Here is a 24,546-nt window from a genome sequence, read left to right as displayed (position 1 = left end):
TAACAGTAAAAAAAAAATTAAAAAATGACGCTCTGTTACCATCTCCTTTATATCTCTTTTACCCCCAACACAGTTTTTTTTTTTTTTTTTGAGGCCATGCATCTAGAGAAAAGAAGGCCAAGGGTGACATGATAGCAGCATTCCAGTATTTGAGTGGCTTCCCCAGGGGGTCAACTTATCTTCCAAAGCACTAGAAGACAAGACAAGAATCAATGGATGGAAACTAATCAAGGAGAGAAGCAACCTGGAATTAAGGAGAGCTTTCTAATAGTAAGGACAATTACCGTGGACAGTGGAACAGCTTGCCTTCAGAAGTTGTAGGTGCTTCATCGCTGAAGAAAAGACTGGACAGTTAAATAGTATAGTGTCTCCTGCTTGAGCAGGGGATTGGATTAGGTCCCTTCCAGCTCTATACTGATTCTGATACTGTACAAGTAGAGCCTCCTTCAAAGACTTACTGACGGATACAACAAAGGTGTCAACTTCCAATCAAAAAGCACCTTGGTTGGCCTGCTTCAGATCTGAATAGTATACACTTTACTCCTGATGCTTAAAAGAGCTTCTGCACATGTGCTGCGAACCAAATCAAGTCAGACCGCTTCAGTGTTTCATTCTGGGGTTCAGTACTGTAACTCACTTTCTCGGGTTGAAGAACCATCTCAAATCTCTTTGCTGAAACAGCACTGATCACACTTTGTATGGGCTTATTATTTCTGTTTTATTTTTGCTGCACATCTGATCCCAATCAGTACTGTTAATTGGCTGACCCGTTGTGGACCACAGAAACAGCCAGATCTGTTCTCACTCTCTCCTAACTGAAGGCAGCTGAAGCAGAAATCAGCACACTTTTCTTTGCAAATAATAATAATAATAATAATAATAATAATAATAATAATAATAATACTTGAACATTTTGACTACAAAAAACCACCTTACTCAGAACAGCTTACATCCTCCGACGATACCTTAACAGTTCCTAGATCCTTGGTTAGGACTCGAGCTGCTGAGCTATTAACCAGCCTCAAAGGCTGTGAATCTCACTAAAGATTAACATCATCATCATCATCATCATCATCATCATCATCACAACAACAGCAGCAGCAGCAGCAGCAGCAGCAGCAGCAGCAACTTAAAGAGAAAAAAAGTCAACCAAAGTTGAGGAAGAGGATCAATACAGACAGGAACATGTGCTTCCACTTCAGATTAATTCTATTTTAAGCCACCATCCCGAATTCTACTATTTCTTCGTTTTAGTTAATTTCACAACCTCAAGATAAAGCAGATGGCAGCAAGTGTACTTTTTCCCTGAATGGGCTTACAAGTTCAGGGGAAAAAAAAGAAATCACAAATCAAGCCAAACAGAAAAATAAAGATCCAAGCTGATCTCTTTCTCTGGCATAGTTGGGAAGCAGAAGGCCATACTATTATTTAGCTGTATTAGAGCAAACTCATAATAACAGCCCACCCTGGGAGATGCTACATTTTGAGCAGCAGGGAATCTGGACCAGAATTAGAAGCAGCGGCACCAGGAAGAGGAAAACAGAACTAACTCAATGAGCAGTCTCATGTTGCACAGTAGGAAAAGGTTCCATGGGGGTCACGGATTGATCCCTTTGCTATTTTGTTGTAATAGAGAAGGAAGATTGGAGCTGCACATTTCAGAGGAATTTGCTGAGGAAGCACAATTGTAGCCAACTCAAAAGAGCTGACTAATCGTCGATGCACATTTACAAACTTGTAAAATTGATTCATTGTCAGCATATAATATGGGGATGGCTAAAATTAACTGACCTTAGAGTAGATGCTACAAAATCAGTTTCCTAGTGCAAGGCTTCAGGAGCTTCTAATATTTTTATAGATTTCCTCTGATGTTAGAACTTTCCCATTCAGTTTTCCAGAAGACAAACCTTGCTTGTCAATCCCTCCATGGGTTTCCCATTGTGCTTTCTCTTGAACTGACTAACAGGTCCTCTGGAGGGAAGATGAGCTTAGGTTTATGGAAATCTAAACATATTAGAATAAATTGATGTATTGAGCATCCCAGACATTTATCAGGAATAGAAAATGCAAATATCAAATACATTTAGACAACAAGCCAAAATTTAATGTAGATATTTATTTTATTAACCAAATGTATACAGCTGCCCATCTCACAAAAAGCAGAACGTAGATTCCCCTCTGTTTATATTCTGGATTCTTTATCTCTGGAAATTTTTAAAGAAGGTATTGGACACGTAGAGTGTGTCAAATTTTTCAACTTTCAATTCCAAACGCTAGGGTTGGTCAAACATTGTGACGTGCCTTGGGAATTGTAAATATATTTTGGTTACTTTAATATAATTTAGATGTGCTTGGTAAGTAACTACATAAATATCATACCTTTTTAACATTTTGTTTCTCTCATCAGCCTCCACCTCTCCAAAATGGGTTAATTTCCTGTGCATTCTGTTGATGAACCTTGTCTTTTCCAACTGCACAACTCTATGATTCTGTGATTTCATTTATGTACAGCTGTTTCCCAAATGACAATATGACTTCCCAAGAACTTTATAATGTAAGTTAAGGGGCTTGGAAAGTTCTAGAACAAAAAAGGCAAACAGAGAGCATGTTTGTGTATTGCTGTATATTGTATGGAACCCATATGATCCAAATGTCCCTACCAACCAGAAAAAAGTAAAATATATGATGATTCAAAGATTCCTAGTAGCTGAACACGCAATATCCAAAAGTAACTAGGAAAAGAAGTATGCGAATCCAGTGTCCTTAAATATCCTGACCATGTATTGAACAAGGTAGCTTGTTCAATATACCAGATCTTTAAACTATTGGAGACCACTACCTTGAGGTCTCCTTGGAAGTTGCAATTGTCTGGAATACTTTTGGGCAATCCAAAATTCTCTCAAACAGCCAGTGTCTGTAGAGATTCTCAATTGTCCAGGTCATGGTTGTCCCAAAGGTGCTTTATTCCTTGAAAACTTTTCATTTCTCATCAAAAAAGCTTCTTCAGTTCTGACTAGATTTATATTCTTAGATAGAATATAAGGATTTATATTCTTTGTTGTTGCTGTCATCTGGTCAAGCTAACAGCCAGCCTTCAGACTGGTAACAACCAGATGACTGCAAAGAGTATAAATCCTTCCATTCTCCACCATTCAGACAGAACTGAAGAAGCTTCTTTGATGAGATGTGAAACATTTTCAAGAAAACACCCCTTCCCCAAGAAAGTCCAGTTGCATTTTGAAAAGCACCTTTGAAACTAATAGCCAGTGTACTCATTCATTCCACTGCAGTTATCTGCTCCACTTTTAGTGGAGTCATCTTCAGTTTGTCAATTTTTTCCCCAAGAAGTACAGAGATATCAGAAATAATAGCAGAAAAGTTGTAGGCATGTTTCATTAATTTTGAGGATATTGCAAAACTATCATACTTTATACATATACACAGCACTTTCTTTTCATAGTTTTATGTCTTTTCACTATTCTCATAATATAGTTGTCTTTGTCATGGTGACATTCTGTCACCGTGACAAAGAGTGCTTTCTCAATATAGCTTCCAGAAAGATGGCATTTAAAATATATACTTAAGGGAAAGGCAAAGCAGACAATGGAAGAGAACAAATTATATTAGAATGTTGGATCCTATAAAACAAAACCTAAATACTTGAGTCTTTTCAAACTTATTCTTTTCACTTCTAGAAAACTGGAAATCTATCAAAATAAGTCAGCATCTAACATTGCACTGAACTGTTTTGTTATTAATAATAATAATCACCATCACAGCATTGACAAAATCACCATCAGTAACCTGTGAAAGTCTGATCATTTCGAAAAGCTTATATCCTGCAACAGTACTTTTTAACACCATCAGGCTTTCAACACATGCCTAGTAAAAGACCTGGTGGGTGAATAAAAATGCCAGATTATTGCTAAACATTGGGCTGGCTGCATGACCAACCATTAAAAAAACCAAAGAGAGAGGCATGGCATATTGTCTTACATTGATGAATTTTGTTTGCCTTATTTTGGATTAGCACACATGACCTAAATTTGCTAAAGACTCCAGAGTTTTAGCTAATTACTCCCAAGTTGGTTACATTTGAAGTATTTGTCGATCATTATAAAGCCAGTTGGCTGGATCAAGAAGTAACTTGTTTACCGAAATCACTTATTCAATGAGAATGTTAAATAAAAAGTTAACATCAGGCCTTTAATGATACAGTATATGTGGACATAATAATAATAATAATAATAATAATAATAATAATAATAATAATAATAATAATAATAATAATAATAATAATAATAATAATAATAATTTTATTTCTATACCGCCCTTCTCCCGAAGGACTCAGGGCGGTGTACAGCCTATTAAAAGCACAAGACAAACATCAATTAAAATAATTTAAAATTATTAAATAATTTGGCTCAATTTAAAACCCCAGAAATTTAAAATACTCAATTTAAAATTATTATGTTGATAGCCCGGCCTGGCGGAATAACAGGGTCTTGAGTGCATAGCAAAATACTCGGAGGTCGGAGATCTTACGCATTTCCGGGGGCAGTTCATTCCACAGGTCTGGGGCTCCCACAGAGAAGGCCCTCCCCCTGGGTGTCGCCAGCCAACATAACTTGGCCGATGGCACCCTGAGGAGACCCTCTCTGTGGGAGCGAACTGGCTGGTGGGAGGCTATTGGTGGCAGAAGTCGGTCTCGAAGGTACCCGGGTCCTATGCCATGGAGCACTTTAAAGGTGGTGACCAACACCTTGAATCGCACCCGGAAGACCACTGGAAGCCAGTGCAGCTCACGCAGGAGGGGTGTCACGTGGGCACAACGAGTTTATTTATTTATTTATTTATTTATTTTTAAATTTATATACCGCCCTTCTCCCTGAGGACTCAGGGCGGTGTACAGCCAGAATTAAAAAACATGAAATACAAATATTAAAAACAATTAAAATATATATAAATTTGGCCCAAAATTAAAAATACAAACCAATTAAAACATTTAAAATTTCTTCTTAAACCAGCCCGGCTTGCTGGAAAAAGTGAGTTTTAAGGGCACGGCGGAAGGCACTAAGGTCTTGGATTCTCCTTATCTCTGGGGGCAACTGATTCCAGAGGGTAGGTCTGATTCCACAGAGAAGGCCCTCCCCCTGGGGGTCACCAGCCTACATTGATTGGCTGATGGCACCCTGAGGAGGCCCTCTCTGTGGGAGCGCACGGGAAGATGGGAGGTCGTCGGTAGCAGCAGGCGGTCTCGAAGATAGCTAGGCCCGATACCATGGAGTGCTTTAAAGGTGATAACCAACACCATGAAGTGCACCCGGAAGACCACTGGGAGCCAGTGCAGCTCACGCAGGAGCGGTGTTACATGGGAGCGCCATGCTGCTCCCATCACTACCCGCACTGCTGCATTCTGGACCAGTTGGAGCCTCCGGGTGCTCTTCAAGGGGAGCCCCATGTAGAGAGCGTTGCAATAGTCAAGGCAAGAGGTGATGAGGGTGTGAGTGACTGTGCACAGGGAATCCCGATCAAGAAAGGGCCGCAACTGGCGAATCAGGCGAACCTGACAAAAGGTCCCCCTAGTTACAGCTGTCAGATGTTCCTCCAAGGACAGCTGCATATCCAGGAGGACTCCCAGATTGCGAGCCCTTTCTGTGGGGGCCAAAGACTCACTCCCAATAGTCAGTGATGGAGTCAACTGACTATATCAGGATGCCGGGAGCCACAGCCACTCAGTCATGGAAGGGTTGAGCTTGAGCCTGTTCCTCCCCATCCAGATCCGCACAGCCTCCAGGCACTGGGACATCACTTCAAGGGCATCATTGGGGTGGCCTGGGGTGGAGATGTACAGCTGGGTGTCATCAGCGTACTGGTGGTATCTCACCCGAAAGCCACGGATGATCTCGCCCAGTGGCTTTACATAAATGTTGAACAGAAGAGGCAAGAGGACCGATCCCTGCGGCACTCCACAGATGAGAGGCCTCGAGGTCGACCTCTGCCCCCCTGCCAACACAAACTGCGACCGGTCGGAGAGAAAGGAGGAGAACCACCGCAACACGGTACCTCCCACCCCCAACTCTTCCAGCTGGTGCAGCATGATACCATGGTCGATGGTATTAAAAGCCGCTGAGAGATCTAACAGGACCAGAACAGAGGAGCAGCCCCTGTCCCGAGCCCTCCAGAGATCATCAACCAACGTGACCAATGCCGTTTCCGTGCTGTGCCCAGACCTGAAACCCAACTGGAACAGATCTAGATAAGATGTTTCCTCCAGGAATTGTGGGAACTGTCACGCGACCACACTCTCAACAACCTTCGCCATGAAGCGAAGATTGGAGACAGGATGGTAGTTGGCCAATATTGCCGGATCCAGGGACGGCTTCTTGAGGAGAGGCCTCACCACCGCCTCTGTCAAGGCAGCGGGGAAGTGGCCCTCACTCAGCGAAGCGTTGATAACACCCTGGAGCCAGCCTCATGTAACCTCCCGGGAAGCCAGTACCAACCAGGAGGGACACGGGTCCAGTAAACATGTGGCCGCACTAAGTCTCCCCAAAATCCTGTCCACATCATCGGGAGTCACAGCATCAAACTCCTCCCAGATAACATTCTCAAGACTATTCCTCATCACTCTGCCCTGATCTACCCAGTCAGAGTCCAAATCCCCCCGGATCTGAGCAATTTTGTCATACAGGTATTCTCCAAAATCCTCCGCCCTGCCTTCCAAGGGATCCTCCCGCACTCCCGGATGGAGCAGGGAGCGGGTCACCCTAAACAGGGCGGCCGGACGATTCCCTGATGATGCAATAGAGGCGGAAAAGTAATTAAACTTTGCCGTCTTTATCGCCACTAGGTAGGCCTTAATATGCGACCTTACCAGTGTTAGATCAGATTCAGCGAGACTGGCCCTCCAACTGCTCTCCAGGCATCTTTTCTGGCGCTTCATTTCCCTCAGCTCCTCAGTGAACCAAGGAGCCGCATGGGATCAGCACCGGGTCAGAGGCCGCAAAGGCATGACTCGGTCCAAGGCCCCACCAGCCGCCCGATCCCAGGCGGCTACCAGGTCCTCGGCCGAGTCATGTGCTAGAACCTCAGGAAATGGCCCAAGCTCCATCTGGAACCTCTCAGGATCCATCAGGCGCCTGTGGCGGGGGGCAGCGGTTCGAAGATCCAGGCGAAGGAGTAAGTGGTCTGTCCATGACAAGGGTTCCATGTCTATATCCCCAATAACAAGACCACTCAACCACTGGCCAGAGACAAAAATCAGGTCCAGACTGTGACCTCCCCTGTGAGTAGGGCCATGAACTAACTGGGTCAGGTCCATGGCCGTCATGGAAGCCATGAACTCCCGAGCCACCTCAGACGTTTCACCAGCGGATGGCAAGTTGAAATCACCCATGACTAAAAGCCTGGGTGTATCTACTGCCACCGTGGCTATCACGTCGAGTAGCTCAGGTAGGGCTGTTGCCACGTGGCAGGGAGCCAGGTACATAAGCAACAAGCCCATCTGAACCCCATGACCCCACCTCACAAGGAGGGACTCACATCCGGCTATCTGAGGCACAGTGGTCTCCCTCGGATCCAGATCCTCGTTAATAATAACCGCCACCCCCCCGCCCCTCCCCTGGGCCCTCGGCTAATGGAATGCTCTGAAGCGTGGTGGGCACATTTCGACCAGAGGGACGCCGCACTCCGGGCCCAACCAGGTCTCCATAATACCCGCCAGGTCCACTCCTCCCTCTTGAATAAGATTGTGAATGAGGGGTCCTTATTTACCACGGACCTGGCATTGCACAGCATCAGCCGAAGGCCCAGATCCTGAGTATGTAAGCCACCTAGTGTCCGAGTGGAGTTGCGCCCATAATCACCACGCGGCCGCATTCTGGACCAGTTGGAGCCTCCGAGTGCTCTTCAAGGGGAGCCCCATGTAGAGAGCATTACATGATGAAACATGGAACCTATAATTCAGATGGTTTCCAGTACATTCTCTGAAGCCCCATTTTAGCTCCTGTGGGGAGAATTTAACTCAATGAAAAGAAGAAAATCTTATCATAGCTAAGGAATGATATTTTGTTGTTTTGTAGGTATTCTGGAGTCAGTGCTTGAATCAAGATGCATGATGCTTTTAATGGTGTCTAGATGGCCCAGGCATTACTATTTCTTCAAAATATTGTAACATTCACTACTAATCACATATGCAAGGGCAGGGAAGGGAAGGGGGAAAATGTTTTTGGCAAGTGTTTGAAATATCTCAAAAGAAGAAGAAGAAGAAACCCATTCTTCTGGCCTGAGAACTAATGGATGTATCTCTCAGGATCTATAACGCTTGTAAAATTTCTTCTCTTCACTGAAAAACAATTTGTTTGTGATGATTCACCATATTTTAGGCATTGGCTTCAAGTAACACAGCTGAGCACTGCTTCATTTTGCATCTTGCAGCTGGGCATATCTTTACAATATCTCAAGCCAAATTCACAACAGCGTACTACAGTTATATGAGATTGTGCTTCTAAATTTGGTTGGCAATGCACATTTTCATCCAATCAAAGCATTAAATTATTTTGATTATAGCATGGACTATAAAAATTGTCTTGTGTTTTAAAGTACTACATAAACTAAAGTCCAATTCACAAGAAACTGTTTTCCAATCCAAATATTTATGTTGCAAAGTCATTTTTAATTTGTGGTTAAACTTGGCACAAACTGAGAACAATTTTTCCTAGACAGTGAAGTTTAAAAACAAAGAATTTGTTATGCAGAAGTATAAACATACAACATAAAACTGAATCAGTAGTGTTACATTTGTACTTTTTACAGCAGAATTCACCACCGTAACATTGTAAGTACTAATTAACTATTCCAATTTAATTAGATATTTTGTATTCTTTCTTGGAAACTCACATTGAATTAGCAATAAATTGATTATGTGCCCTCAAATTGGTGACAACTTCTAGCAATCAATATATAAACTTTCTTCTGGATGTTCTGTCCCCAAACTTTGGACGATCATGTCATCCAATAGTGCATACATTTCTGCTATTAATTGAGTCTATCCACCTTGTTATTTGTTGTCGTCTTCTTTTCTTTCACTTTTTCCAGCATTATAAACTTCTTGGGAAAGCTAGGTCTTTGTACAGTAGGTCCAAAATATGGTCCTCATCAGTGCTACTTCAGTGCTACTAAAATCCAAAAGTGTACATTCTCTTTCAATCCTGTTTCTTTGAAGTCCAAATTTAGCTTTCATACACTGTCACAGGAAATACCATTTCCTACATGATTCTGTTCTACATCACAGTATCTGAATAAGTTTTTGAAAGCCTTAATTGCTATCCAGTAAATACTAGTCTGTGGCATATTTCTTGACTGCTGGTTACTGCTGTTGATAGTTGATCTTAATAGGCAGAAGCCATCCATCCCTTCAATATCATCATTGCCAATATGTTAGCAAAATACTGATAAAAGTATGCCCTGTTCATTTGCAGGTAAAGTAATGTTATGCCTTTCTGTATTTTAAAATGTAGGAGGGCCTTTAGAAAAAGGTTCAACAATATTTTCTGGCCATTGGCATTATCACACTGTCTTTTGCGATGGATTATCAGAATCCTTTCCACACAGGTTTCAGAGCTAAGTATGGGATGGGGACTGTATTGGGGATAATCAATGATGGAACTTTTAAGTGGATGTATTCTTTCTTGTTTTGCAGTGTTCAGTACCATCAACCATTAGTACCATGGTATCATTTGAGAAACCTATTGTCAGCTTTGGAAGCCATATTAGGCCAGGAGCTTCCATGCAGCCACCTTCTCATGTGTGGGAAAGTAGGAGGGGGGATTTAGTAGAGGCGTTGTCTGTAGACATAATAGCATTCTTCCTGTCAGTAAAGGTCAGGGTGATCCGGCATCTGGAGAAGGAGTGGTTGGAGTGAGGTCTCAAGATGGGACGGCGGTTGATTAGAGCATGTGATCAACTGAGGAGTGAAGGGATGGTTTTGGGGGTTTTGATTTACTGAGGGAAAACTTGACCTCTCAGATTCAGGTTTTCCCAGATGTGCCAGTTTACCTGTTCTAGTAAATAGAACTTTGAAAAATGCTTGCTTCAGAGTCTTTACTTGGAGTTGGGTTTTTTCTGGAACGTTGACACTTATAAGGAGATCTGACAGATGTTCTGACTTGGTGTTTGGAGGTCATGAAGCAATGTTTGAAGCAAACAGAGTACAGTTGAATCCTAGCAAGAAGGAATTGTTTTCCTTTTGTTTTTCCAGAAATCTTTGAGTGATATAGATGTTCCTTATATATCGATATAGGGAGAATTCCTTCCTTTGAAGGAATCGTTGCATTCCTTGGGAGTTCTCCTGAACTCACGGCTCCCGTTAGACTAGGAGGTACTAAAACCAGTAACCCATGCACTTCTCAATTTGTAGTGTGCTTTATGTTGGACTGGACTCAAAGAGAATCTCCAATTATAGTTAACACCAAATGCAGCTGCTCATTTTCCAAGCAATGTTATCTAGTTTAACAGGATAACACCGGTCTAAAAAAAGCTTCAAGTCAGTTTGGTGTAGTGGTTAAGGCATAAGACTAGAAACCAGGAGATTGAGAATTCTATTCTCACCTTCGGTACAGAGCCACCAAGTGATACTGAGTCAGTCATTTTTCTCAGCCCTAGAATGGAGGCAACGTCAAAAAAAGAGCTTGCCAAGAAAAGATCTGTCTTTTCCAGACAGTCTCCAAGAATTGAATATGATTGAATGGAAGAAGGAAAAGGAACTTTACTGGCTGCCTGTAAGCTGCCAGTCTTCATTCAAGTTATTGTGATTGTCCTTAAATTGTTTTATGTTCAGATCCATGTCAACTTCAAGATATCATCTTCTTTAGGTAGAACCCGCTTACCCTATACCCGTGATGGTGAACCTATGGCACACATGCCAGAGGTGTCGAAATCTGGGGTCTTACAGAGGCCCCTATATTGGAGACAACTCAAAATAATTTGTTAAGGAGGATGCTGGGGGTAAACAATTCCACTTCGGCGGCAGCCGTCAGAGCTGAATTGGGACATTTTTCAATGCACACCTACACAATTACTAGGGTGGTAGCCTACTGGCTAAAAATGACTCAGATGGAAGCCAGCAGACTTCCCAAAATCTGCCTAGAGGAACAGCAGATTTCAACTCCTCAAAGGTATTCCTGGCTAACTTGGCTGTCAGAAATATTGAATCGATATGGCGTAGGGTTCCTGTTGTGTGACACACTGAAGCAAGTTAAACAACGGATTAAAGATATACATGGGCAAATGGACATGGCAACTCTTTCAACTAATCACTCCCTTAAGCTTCTGACAGCAGTTAAAACAACTTTCACCCTAGAAAAATATTTACATCTAGAAATGCCATCAGTGGAGAGAGAGCTATTTGTCAAGTTTAGATTTGAACTTTTAGATACCAACGTTAAATTTGGCCATTACCGGAAAATCCCGTATGATGAAAGAACATGTATATGTGGGGCAAACATCGTGGAGGATACAGCGCATATAATATTTGAATGTAGGTTGTATGAGGAAGTAAGAAAACAATATCTGTCCCCAATTATAAATAAATTTCCCCACTGGAATGTAAGGCATAAATTATCATTTCTATTGAAGGCAGACTCTCCTCCCCTGGTAAGGGCTATCACTCGCTCTTTTAAAAGGATGACAGCAATACGAGCCAGTTATATAGAAAAGAATTTCATTGATTGTAAGAAAGATGAGCTGAGTTAGAGAGGAGCTATCTTATTTGGGTTACCTAGTTTTGGAAATCTAGTTATTGAACTTCGATATTGTTAAATTTTAAATGTCATATATCATATATTTTTAGATTGTTATTTCTGTAACTGTTTGTTTTATCTTTTTCTCTTTTTTTTGAAAAGGGCTTCGGGCTATTCAATAAAAGAATAATTAACTAACATGCCAGAGGTGGTACGCAGCACCCTTTCTGTGGGTGCACAAGCCATTGCCCCATTTAAGCTGTGCCGTGAATGTGTGCATGCCTCCCACCAGCCAGCAGGTCTTTGGGTCTCTGCCGTGCATGCAGGAGGCGCACGTGACCATATGCGGGGGGCAGGGTGCGTGTGGGGGACTACACGCATATGTGCGGGGGCAAGCTGCATGCACAGGGGCTGTGCTTGCATTGCATTTTGGGGGTTTGGCCGTGCTTTGGGCACTCAGTCCAGAAAAGGTTAACCATCACTTGCCCTATATTATCTGGTAAGGAAAGGATGCTCTATGTACCTACCTTGAAAATGATCAGGGGTTTGGATCTAAAGAACAAATAACTTTGCAATTAATAGCCCACTTGCTCCAGAAAAGTTTGCCAACTCACAACATCTCCCCTGGGTTGTTTCTGTCCCTACTCTAATAGTGTTTCACAACAATGGTGAAAATAGTTCTCTACAAGATAGCATTCAGATCTGGATGATGATAACAATTGTTTTTAGTAATAGGTTTTATTAATAGTACTTTAATTGGTTTGATTGTAAGACTATTTCATAGAATGTTACTGTGTTTATTGTAAGCTGTCTAAAATTCTGATTATAGTCAGCATACAAATATTTGCAACTGAATAAAAATATTGCAAAACATTGGTGATCTCTCTCTCAAATGTCATCTCATAAAATCATGAACTCGTGAGATGTGATGAGGCTTCAGTATTTTCATAAAATCTAACAAAATGCCAATGATTTTCAGCTGTGGTTGCTGTTCTGTGGTGCCTAGAGGCACTGTATTGCTAATACTGTAGAATTTCTTGTGCAGAGAATTATACAGCAGCTTGAGTTTCTCTATAGCACAACTCAGTTACCCTTAATGTAAGGTTAAAGAAGCTAAGTAGTAAATACATAACAATACAAATATAAATGATAAGAATAAAGGTAAATTAGAATCCAACAAACCAGGGAGGTAATAAATACATCATCTGCACAGTTGTTGGTCTATCTGTCTTTAAAGTCTCAGGTCACTCCTTTTCCCAGCTTTCCAATCTTCTAATTGTTACATTTTCTTTTTTATTTCCATATAAATATTATTTCTTCCTTTATCTTTTATATAATGATTTTGCAGGATAAATTTTTGTCCCTTTATCATAACTTGGAAGTGCTTTCTAACACCTTCCTGTATTCTCATTTCTATTTGAAGCTATTCAGTTGCCATGGAAATGAAACTGTCCATCTCATTGGTTAGGAACAGATGATGGCTACAAAGGCAAAAGGTGTCTGAAAATAATGTCTTCCTGCTGATAATAGTGGCTGAGTCAAAATTATAGTTCATGTAATTAATGCTGTTAATTATCTCATGTTGCAATTAGACATGAGAGGCCTAGCCAAGAACAGAGTTGAGTTCACATTGCGTTAATACCTTACAGATATGTATTAAAATGCTTGCTTTCCTGGAAGAATGTACCATATAAATGGCCAAAATATTCAGGATGCCTATAGAAGGACAGAGAATGCAGAATTTCAAAGGTCAACAGGATATAGATACTGTTGTCTTTAGTATCTACGCATCATTGAAGATGGAACTATGTATAATTCATTTGCTTATATATTCTTGTATTTTCCATATAAATTTAGTTTTAAAAGGAAAAGTGGATAAGATGAGTTGAACTCTGCTTTGTAATGAATGAATGATAGTTTCTCCTCTCTTTTTTTTTAAATGATAATCTTGGGTTCATGAGAATTTACCAAATTAACTCAGATTTTTTTTTTCTAAGCAACCAAATATTCACTTGTTTGCATCCAAACAACTTGAAAGGCTTATTTATACACTGCCTGTATATTATACTGCTTTTCACATAGCTGTTAAAGATGAGGAGCCCACCTGAAAACTCAAGATCACCCAATAAAAATAAAGTCAAGGAAAAGCAGGCCCATCAGAAGGCCATTCTTTTTCATTCATCTTATAATGAACCCATGGTTTTTGCTGCCAACAGTTGTGGTAATGATTACCAAATAGAGTTTTTATTTTTTAAAAAAAAACTGGATAGATTCATGGAAGATCAGAGTATTCATGACTGCAAATATTGATGGACCTTTGCAATGGTGAAATGCACTTACCTTCGCTACTGGTTTGGGAATGTGCGCGCAAGTGCATGCTGGCTACATGAGCGTGCACCTCTTCTGCACATGAGCAGATCCTTCTGTTCATACACAGAGGGTCAAAAATGGGATGTAATGATGTCCCGGTGGGTGGGCAGAGCCTCCCGCCACCAGTGCTACCAGTTTGCGCAATCCGAATAGATCCAGCTGGATTTCACCACTGGCCCTTTGCCAGATCATAGACGACATTCCTTTAAATACTAACTGCTGTGCAGTAGCAATGGAAGGAACTGTTACCCTTCAGTCAGGATTATGAGTTTCCCAGCACGGCTTTGTGAAGCTGGAGTAAGTGATCTCATATCTGCTAAAGCAAGGCTTTTTTACTTATACAGTTTAGAGGCAATCCCATGTCCAATGCTTCATGATTCCACAGATCATGAAATTGAAAAAAAAAACAAAAAAACAACTACACCGATATCTGTGTTACTTTGCATGCTTCATCTTCCCATAAGGGTCTTGCAAACACCCCATTCTGATCATAAGTAAAAACATTATACACATTGTGGTGTGTTTATGTTTCCCTGCATATATAGATGTCAAAGTTCCCTTGTCCCTGATTCATAGGAAGAACTGGGCGGGGTGAGTCAGACTAACACAATGTAGGTAGGTGGGGGTACTTTTGGAGCTGAGGATGTGGCCAAGCAAATCAGTGGTCCTTGATGATTAAAAATTAGAAACTAAGCCAAGTGATATTGACAGATTTGCCTATCCCAAGGAAAAGCATGCTGAAATAAGTGGAATGTGACTGGCATATAATTGGTTCTTGCTTGATACCATTCATAGGCACATGGATACATACACAGGCACAAGCTGTTAATATGCAAATTACCTTATAATATTACCAATGTACTGTATGCAAAGTTCATTTGTAATTTATATGCAAAGCTCAGTGACTGAACACAGAATTTTTAAACAAAGTTCCTTGGAGACATCCCTAAAAATTAAATGCTGCTTCTCAACACCTGTATCTTTATGAGAGAGATTTAAATAAAAAAAAAAAAGGTCGTTGTGATTCTTCTTATTATCCATATTAATTCATGCTGAACTACAGTATGTGGTAAGAGGTCCAAAGAGGCTATTTTTCACTTGGCACCCAGGAAACTACTTTGAGTTGGTGGGAGAGAAAAATGCTGCTTTTGCAATCTGATGGAAGTCTATTAAATACAAATCAGCAAAGTAATAAGATATCACAGACCTTCTATAAAACATTTGCTGGTGAGTAGAACAGCTGTGGGAGGAGATGCCAGGATAAGTGTTCATCATAAATGGAAGCATTGTGTAATGGAGCAGATGATTCTGCCAAAGGGAAAAATCTGTCTAGCACAGGCAAATAAGGTAGATTCTGTAGAGAATTTGGTACTAAGCCACGTTCTTTTTCAGGTGTATCATCTCCAGAGGGACTATTGCAACCAGGACTGTATGGTAGAAAATTAGGTCTAGCAAAGGCAGTTTTAAAAAGGCAGCATATTGTCTCTGGATCCCAGATCAGGGAGGAAATCTACTTACCTTCCCTACCGGTTTGGAAATGCACGTGCTGTGCGCGCGCACACACACATCACATGCGTGTGCGTGGACCCTCTGCACATGCACAAACCCTTCTGCACATGTGCAGAGGGTAAAAAACAGGTACTGTACATAATCCATAATCCAGAAGGTACAGACAGACAGGGGGACTCAGGATCAGAACGGAGCCCACCCTTAGGACATGCCGGCTCAAGGCAGTATATCGGAGAAAGAGCGTTGGTCTTACCTGATACGCTTCTTCTCGATGTACTGCCGTAGAATCCAATCCCACCCTAGCAACCGTCTGATCTGGAGTTTAGAAATGGACAGCAAAGTTAGAGAAAGGTCAAGTCATCTGCTACGTCCTCAGCAAACTGGGAAGCTGGGTGGGTGGAGCCTCATGCTGCCATTGCTACCGGTTCTCCGAACAACCCGCCGCCATCATTACTGGTTCAGCTGAACCAGTCCGAACCGGTAGTATTTCACCCCTGTCCCAGATGCCAAAGAATGAAAAGCGGAAGATGTAGTTGAATTCATGTCTTCTTTAAGGGCTTCCTATAGAAATGGTCATGAAAAACTAGCTAGATATGCTTAGTTAGGCTTTTATACAATTCCTGATAACTGACGGAATAACCTGTATGATACAACACTGATGACATTATTACCCCTGACAGCATGTCAGTTTCTCTACTTTATTACCTCTGACAGATGTCATTCTCAGCATCCCAGTTTCTCTATTCCCCCTGGCAGATGTCATCCACAGCATGCCACTTTCTTCACTTTCTACCACTTGGGTAGGTACTGACAACCATGGCAGCAGCTCCTCCATCTTCCAATATCTTCTTCAGCTTTTTATTACCTTCACCCATGTTAAAGGAAGGTGCAAAGCAGGACTTTCAATTTGACTTGGAACCCTTTATGTTGTCATTAGGCCCATATCTTTCCTTCCATTCAAATGACTTGAAAGATGTACTTTGTTTCAGATCAAGGTCAATGTGAAACTTGGGGATTACCAAAGGTGTTTTTCAAGAGGCATTTGTACTTTCTGGTTTTTCTTTGAAGACGTTTCACTTCCTGTCCAAGAAGCTTTTTGGATGGCAAGCGAAACATCTTCAAAGAAAAACCAGAAAGTACAAATGCCTCTTGAAAAAGCACCTTTGCGATAACCATGACATGACTGAGAATCTCCATAGACATCTTGGAGATTAGGAGTAAGGTTGCCTAGGAACCTTCTAGTCCTAGGAAGGACTAGAAATGATCAGAGATGTTTCAGGAGGCATTGCTCATGTTTCTCTTTAGTTTTTTTTCCCCACTCAGGCAATGTTTTCTGTTCTTGGGACTGGTTGCATTTGTTTTCAATGTATCTCGTAGAACTGTAGAGAGGTGAAAGGGTTTATTTAACCCCTTTATAGTTTACATATGTGGAAAGTGTGGTTTACACTTAGAAGCATAGAGTTGGAACTTTAGTACTTTAGAAGCCATGTAATCCAATCCTTTATGAGCACGCACTTGTTCTCTCAAAGCAGCAGTGACAGAGTTCCACATATATTTAATGTCCCACTCAACAAAATCCACTTTAAGTTTTTCTCTGGGAAAGAGTGATCAGCATCATGAGCACAAAAAGAGAACAGAAGGCACCATTCGTATTTGTGTAACTTTCATAATATGCAGAGCAGAGGTGGTATTCAGCAGGTTCTGCCAGTTTTGGAGAACTGGTAGCGGAAATTTTGAGTAGTCAGAGAACCAGTAAGTACCACCTCTGACTGGCCCGCCCCCATCTATTCTCTGTCTCTCTAGTCCCAGCTGATTGGGAGGAAATGGGGATTTTGCAGTAACCTTCCCTTAGGGTGGGGAGGGAATGGAGATTTTACAGTATCCTTCCCCTGCCACGCCCACCAAGCCACGCCCACAGAACTGGGTAAAAAATTTGAATCCCACCACTGACGCAGAGACTCTCTTGCTCTTTCATACATACACCTGGAAAACTTAATTCCTAGGTATTAGAAGTTATAAACATAATTTAAGATGTCCTTTCTTTGATATTGTTACCTATCTCCCATAACTATGTTCAATTACTACTCCTCAATTATGCTTCTTGATCTCAACTTGCTCTCAGGAGTGCAGTGAAACATAACAGCATCCTCCCCAAATGGTAATTGGGGAAATAGAACACGCTAAAAGGAGAAACTACACAAAAACCTTGGGAAAAAAAATCAAATTTGAGCTAGGCAATAGGGGAAGGAGTAGGTAAAGAAATCTTTGCACATTGCTAATTAATTGTATCAAACGCTTTCTCAAATTGTTTTCTAAAGCCTTTTTTGTCTATTTGTTTATAGTTGCAGCTTCTAGGATAGCACACTAAATTAAAGCTGCAGAATATAATTATACTTAAGATTCCAAAAGCCCACTGTCTGTTACTAATGAATAAATACAACGCTCAAAGCTTTGCTAACTGTAACAGAGATTTGCATAAACAGCATGGTTACAAAGCCACAGGATTCTACTTTATAAGAGAAGGTAAAGCTAATCATAGGCTTGAATTGTCCTCTATTTATTTGCAGGGTTGAACACAATGGGATTCTTCTTCTTCTTCTTCTTCTTCTTCTTCTTCTTCTTCTTCTTCTTCTTCTTCTTCTTCTTCTTCTTCTTCTTCTTCTTCTTCTTCTTCTTCTTCTTCTTCTTCCTCCTCCTCCTCCTCTTCCTCCTCCTCCTCCTCCTCCTCCTCCTCCTCCTCCTCCTCCTCCTCCCCTCCTCCTCCCACTCCCCTTCCGCCTCCATTGCACTTAATGAACTAAGAGCTAAACAATTGTGAGCAGAAAAATTCTTACAGTACAAACATTTCTAGGAGATTACCTCTTCATAGGTCGCATCATGATATATAAAAAGAAGGGAAGTTGTGTTGCATTGCATTGCTTTGCAGTTGTGAACTGTCTTGTTCTGGAAATGGACATTAGTAGGAATTCTCCAAGTTCAGCAAATCTCAAGGGCTGCTATAATCAAATTCTTAGTACTAGGAGCCTCTGATTCAAATGCAACAAAAGCAAAAGGTTACTGTTTCAATATTTTGCTAAGAAGTTATTTTTCAAAAAAAAAAAATCATTTCTGAAAAAGTCTAGCTTGTTCTGAGATAGTCTATTTCTAGATTTATACTTGTGCAGAATCCTTCATCATAAAACTAATTATCTCAAACATGAAGAAGGCTATGCTACCCTACTTGTTATATGACCTTTTCTTGTTTTAACTTACTTCTGCAGAGTATTAGCATGTCAAAAGAGAAAAAGAAGTCCTTTTTTCCTAGTTATAGATTCATTATTTAATTACATGGCTATTATTACATAGTGTTACTATTATTTTTTATAATCTGAACTGTCTACATATACAGAATATATCTGTATAGCTGATGTTTTTTAGCTGTTTACCACCTCAGTATCCTTTGGAACTAGGGAAAAGATGATCAATTAAGAGCCGCGATGGTGCAGTATTGCAGGCTAACTCTGCTCACAGCCAGGAGTTCAATCATGACTGGCTCAAGGTTGACTCAGCCTTTCATCCTTCTGAGATCAATAAAATGAGGACCCAGATTGTTGGGGATATGCTGACTCTGTACACCACTTAGAAAGGGCTGTAAAGCACTATGAAGTGGTATATAATTCTAAGTGGTGTTGCTGTTGCTAATATTGTTAATAAATAAGTGCATAGGACTAAATGCATAGGAACCATTCAGCTACTGAAGCAAAGATGTGTGTAAGGTAAAAGTAGAGGTTCCCCTCGCACATATGTGCTAGTCATTCCAAACTCTAGGGGGCAGTGCTCATCTCCATTTCAAAGCCGAAGAGCCAGTGCTGTCCGAAGACATCTCTGTAGTCATGTGGCCAGCATGACTAAATGCCAAAGGCACCCAGAGTGCTGCTACCTTCCTATCAAAGGTGGTGCCTATTTTTCTACTTGCATTTTTTATGTGCAATTGCTAGGTTGGCAGAAGCTGGGACAAATAACAGGAGCTCACCCCATTACGTGGCACTAGGGATTCGAACTGCTGAACTGCCGACCTTTTGATCGACAAGCTCAGAGTCTTAGCCACTGAGCCACCGCATCCCATTTAAAGATGTGTGTAATGGACAGTAAATCTGACCACTGTGTGATCTTATGGCTAATTCCTTAGTGCACTTAGTGACTGAAAGAATTAAATATACATGCTAAAGTAACTTTCCTAGTTACTTGAACCAAGTTGTTTGAAAGTGAAAGTCGGGATCCACTAAATCCTCCTTTCTTTCTTCTCTCCTAATCCTTCCATATTGGCTCTTTTTTTATTATTATTAAAAAGTTTTACAAAAAACAAAAATTTTCTTCCCTCCCCTATTCCCCCCACCCTTTTCCTCCCATCATCCCACCCTCCCCCCAGACTTCCCAGAGCAAAATACAAGGTGTTTCATTTAACAATCATAAACTAGATTAACCTACTTATCCTCAGACTAACTCCCCCCCTGAAACCTTAACTTCACCATAGATAACTAAATACCTCTAATACTTAATGTTCAATCATAAGCTATATGATATTTTCTTGTCTGATACTTATTTTGAATATAGTCAATCCATCTTCTCCATTCCGAAATATATCATTCTTGTGTATAGTCCTTCAAGTACGCTGAGATTTTCGCCATTTCTGCTAGGTTCGTTACTTTCAGTATCCACTCTTCAATAGTAGGCAAAGAGTCCTTCTTCCAGTATTGCGCTACCAACAGCCTAGCTGCTGATATTAGATTCAAAATCAATTTAGTCTCTAATACTATACAGTCCGTAGTTATACCCAGTAGGAACAATTGAGGAGTAAATTTCAACCTTTTCAAAATATTCTGCATCACCCACCAAATTTTTATCCAAAATGCCTTGATTTTCTTACAGGTCCACTTCCATATTGGCTCTTAAAGCTCATTCTTACCACAAGTGATGATCTCTGATGACACAAGTTTCCATCATGTGAAGATTCAGAACACCCCAAAACTGTAACTTAAGTACTACAATTGCCCTTAAAAAAAAAAGGTTACAAATCTTTCTCACCCAAATATGAAAAAGAAAAATCTGGCCTCCTCAACGTGTTTGATGCAGTCTTGTCTTCTTTGCAGCAATTTCCTACTCAATGTGATCTTCTCACAATCACACACAAAAGAACCCTTCCCTGAGCCCTCCTTTCATATGTAATGGAAGGCATTTAAATAAACATTTCCTGACACTAATACATTTGGGGAGGGGCAATTCACGTTTTGTGTGCATGTAGTCGGTGTGTGTGTGTGTGGGGGGGTGTCCTATCTTGGTCAAATTTGCTCCAGGTCTGCTTGGAGTTTGGAATACACTGCAAGTGAACTGTCAAATGACTTCTGAGCTTTTTCCAACCCAGAGATGTTTGCAAGGAGTTAAATAAGCATAAGGTTTCCCCGCCCCCCCAAAAAGGAGTTTGCACCAGTGGTGAAAGCCAAATGTTTTTACTACGGGTTTTGTGGGCGTGGCTTGGTGGGCATGGTGTGGCTTGGTGGGTGTCGCAGGGGAAGGATACTGCAAAATCCCCATTCCCACCCCACTCTGGGGCCAGCCGGAGGTGGTATTTGCCGGTTCTCCAAACTACTCAAAATTTCCGCTACCGGTTCTCCAGAACCTGTCAGAAAGGAGCCTTGGTAGTACAGTGGTTTAATGCACCCTGTTATTAACACAGCTGCCTGCAATTTCTGCAGGTTCGAATCTCATCAGGCTCAAGGTTGACTCAGCCTTCCATCCTTTCTAAGGTAGGTTAAATGAGGACCCAGTTTGTGGGGGCAATAAGCTGACTTTGTATAAATATACAAAAGTATGAAGGCTATTGCTTAACGCACTGTAAGCCGCCCTGAGTCTCCGGAGAAGGGCGGCATGTAAATCAAAAAAAAAAAAAAAAAACCTGCTGGATTTCACCCCTGGTTTGCACTCTCCAGCTGAAATAGTATTATATGATTAGCTAAATAAGGAATAGTTCTCAGAATAAAAGAGATGCCATTTGTGTCAATATACAGAAAAAGCAGCAGATTTAATCTTTCCTAAAAGTACCAACAACAGTATCTGGAAAAGAGCCATGAAACATAATCCTGTATATGCTTAGATTGCTCATATCCTACTTGGTAAAATAATACTTCAGATGCCACTAGATTTTAAAATGTGCTGCTTTAGGGTTTCTTTTATTTTTTTTATATATAGGCATGAAAGCAATTCTCTAAAGTGTAACTGTTTCTCGTTCTTGCAGGCCCCATCGTTGATTTACCATGGAAAAACTGTTCTGCAGCATCCTGGTGTTTGGAGTGGTTGTTGCAGTCAACGCCTGTCCAAAATACTGTGTTTGTCAAAATCTGTCTGAGTCGCTGGGAACACTCTGCCCTTCAAAGGGACTTCTTTTTGTTCCACCAAACATAGACAGGAGGACTGTTGAACTTCGACTTGGGGGCAACTTTATTATTAACATCAGCAGGCAGGATTTTGCCAACATGACTGGCCTTGTTGACCTCACATTGTCTAGGAATACCATCAGTTACATCCAGCCCTATTCTTTTGTTGATTTAGAAAGCCTACGATCTTTGCATTTAGACAGTAATAGGTTGCCTGAAATTGGGGAGGACATTTTGAGGGGCTTGATTAACCTTCAGCACTTGATTCTAAACAACAACCAACTAAATTATATTTCAGATGATGCTTTTGAAGAGTTTCTATTTACCTTAGAAGATCTGGATCTTTCTTATAATAACCTCAGAAGCATCCCTTGGGAATCCATAATGAAGATGATAAACTTGCACCAGATTAGTTTGGATCATAATTTGATAGATTATATCACAGAGGGGACCTTTGCAGATCTTCAGAAACTAGCCAGGTTGGATCTAACTTCCAACAGACTTCAGAAGCTTCCTCCTGATCCCATTTTTGCCCGGTCTCAAATATCTCCATTAACTACAACTCCATTTTCCCCACCTTTATCTCTAAGCTTTGGTGGAAACCCTTTGCATTGTAACTGTGAGCTACTGTGGCTACGGCGTCTGGACAGGGACGACGATATGGAGACTTGTGCTTCTCCTCCAGGTTTAAAGGGAAGATATTTTTGGTATGTCCGGGAAGAGGAATTTGTTTGTGAGCCCCCTCTAATTACTCAGCATACTCACAGATTTTTAGTTTTAGAAGGACAAACTGCCACTTTAAAGTGCAAAGCTATTGGAGATCCCTCTCCCATCATTCATTGGGTGGCACCAGATGATCGACTTATGGGCAATTCTTCAAGAACAATAGTTTATGACAATGGCACTTTGGAAATCCTTATCACAACCTCAAAGGATTTTGGAATATTCACATGCATAGCAGCAAATGCTGCTGGAGAGTCTACTGCAACAATTGAGTTATCCATTATTCAGCTTCCACATCTCAGTAATGGTACAGGCCGGACAGCCCCTCCTAAATCAAGACTTTCTGACATCACAAGTTCCAGCAAATCTAATCGAGGAGAAAGCAAGGGGCCACCAGATAGGGCAGTCTTGGTTTCTGAGGTGACAACTACTTCAGCTTTAGTCAAATGGACAGTAAGCAAGTCAGCACCAAGAGTTAAAATGTACCAGCTACAATATAACTGCTCTGATGATGAAGTTCTAATTTATCGGTAAGTGTGAATCCTTTAGGAGGCAAATGATGTAATTTCTTTAGCAGAGAAATTATAATGTGGATTTGTAGCATAAGTCTCCCTGTCTCATGTCTATCCGAGTGGTGGCATATATTATGAAATAGCAAAAATATCATATGCATATTGACAAGCATGCTTGGTATCTTTGCTGTGTATTAAGTAGTATTTTAAAAAATCTTGACCCTGATGACAGTATTGAACTATAGGTTCACTAATAAGATCCAATAAGAAATCTGTCCTCTTATGTCTAAATGTACTCTTCCCCCCCCATCAAAATTCTTTCTTTTCCAGCTATGAGAAGCTGAAATTGCCTTGTATTTTGCTATAGATTCACATCACCTTTTAACCTTATACAATAAGCATGATGTCTTGAATATAAATGGTTGAATTGGCAATTGTGAGGTCATGTAAGGAAGCTGGTGATTTGCAGGCTAATAATATTGTGCTATTATACATAGAGTAATAGCATGTGTTTTTAATCAAAGGGAGGAAAATATTTTGTGGGGATTGAAAACTAAGTCACAGGTGTATGATTCAGGAGAGCTAGGTTAAAATCTGTCCTTATGTTGGTGGCTTTGGACCAGCTACTGTCTCTCAGAACAACCTACCTGAGAAAATTGCTATTATCTGGATAAAATGAAGGGAAATTCCTGCAGGAAACAAAACTGAATCTATATCAAACAAATAAATAAAATCTTATGCCAGGAGAAGTGGCACAGCTTGTTCTCTTCTTGGCATATAGAACAAATTATGTATAATTAATCCTGAACTTTTCCCCCTCCTCTCTAAATTCGTTACAATATAAACCAGGAAATAAAATACATTCTGCTGTCAATGAATTTTATTGAAGAGTATTATTATTATAATTATTATTTCATACATATTGCATGCAACAGTGATCTTGAACGCCTTTCATTCAGATAATAGAACATTATTGTTTTCCCCAGGACATTCCTGGCTTAGTCAAAGAGCTTTTTATTTATTTATTTATTTATTTATTATCAAATTTATATACCGCTCTTCTCCCGAAGGACTCAGGGCGGTGCACAGCCAAAGTAAAAAACATAGATACAAACATTAAAATACAGTTAAAAAAATATATATGTGTTTGGCCCCAGAATTAAAAGAACAATAACAAACCTATTAAAAACATTTAAAAATGTGTTAAGCCAGCCCGGCTTGCTGAAAAAGATAGATCTTCAGGGCACGGCGGAAGGCACCGAGGTCTTGAATTCTTTGTAT

At 40.7% G+C, this 24,546-nt stretch overlaps 1 protein-coding gene across 6 annotated transcripts in view; it reads left to right on the top strand.

The window, feature by feature from the left end:
• LRFN2 (leucine rich repeat and fibronectin type III domain containing 2) overlaps positions 1 to 24,546 on the top strand; it is a 325,117-nt gene that overhangs the window by 233,525 nt on the left and 67,046 nt on the right. For 5 of the 6 annotated variants that reach the window (XM_060692447.2, XM_034428008.3, XM_060692446.2 and 2 more), the window contains one exon: positions 21,892 to 23,283. In XM_060692447.2, coding sequence (XP_060548430.1) covers positions 21,911 to 23,283 — 1,373 coding nt within the window. In that variant the 5' untranslated portion in view covers positions 21,892 to 21,910. Of the gene's footprint in view, positions 1 to 21,891; positions 23,288 to 24,546 lie in introns of those variants that run through there. The other variant, XM_087883105.1, reaches the window with a different exon arrangement.

Source organism: Pantherophis guttatus, chromosome 1, assembly GCF_059756535.1.
Source record: "Pantherophis guttatus breed Tessera chromosome 1, ASM5975653v1, whole genome shotgun sequence".
In the NCBI taxonomy this organism is placed as follows: Eukaryota; Metazoa; Chordata; class Lepidosauria; order Squamata; family Colubridae; genus Pantherophis; species Pantherophis guttatus.
Note: the sequence above shows the minus strand (reverse complement) of the source record. Positions and strands in the feature narration are given on the sequence as shown.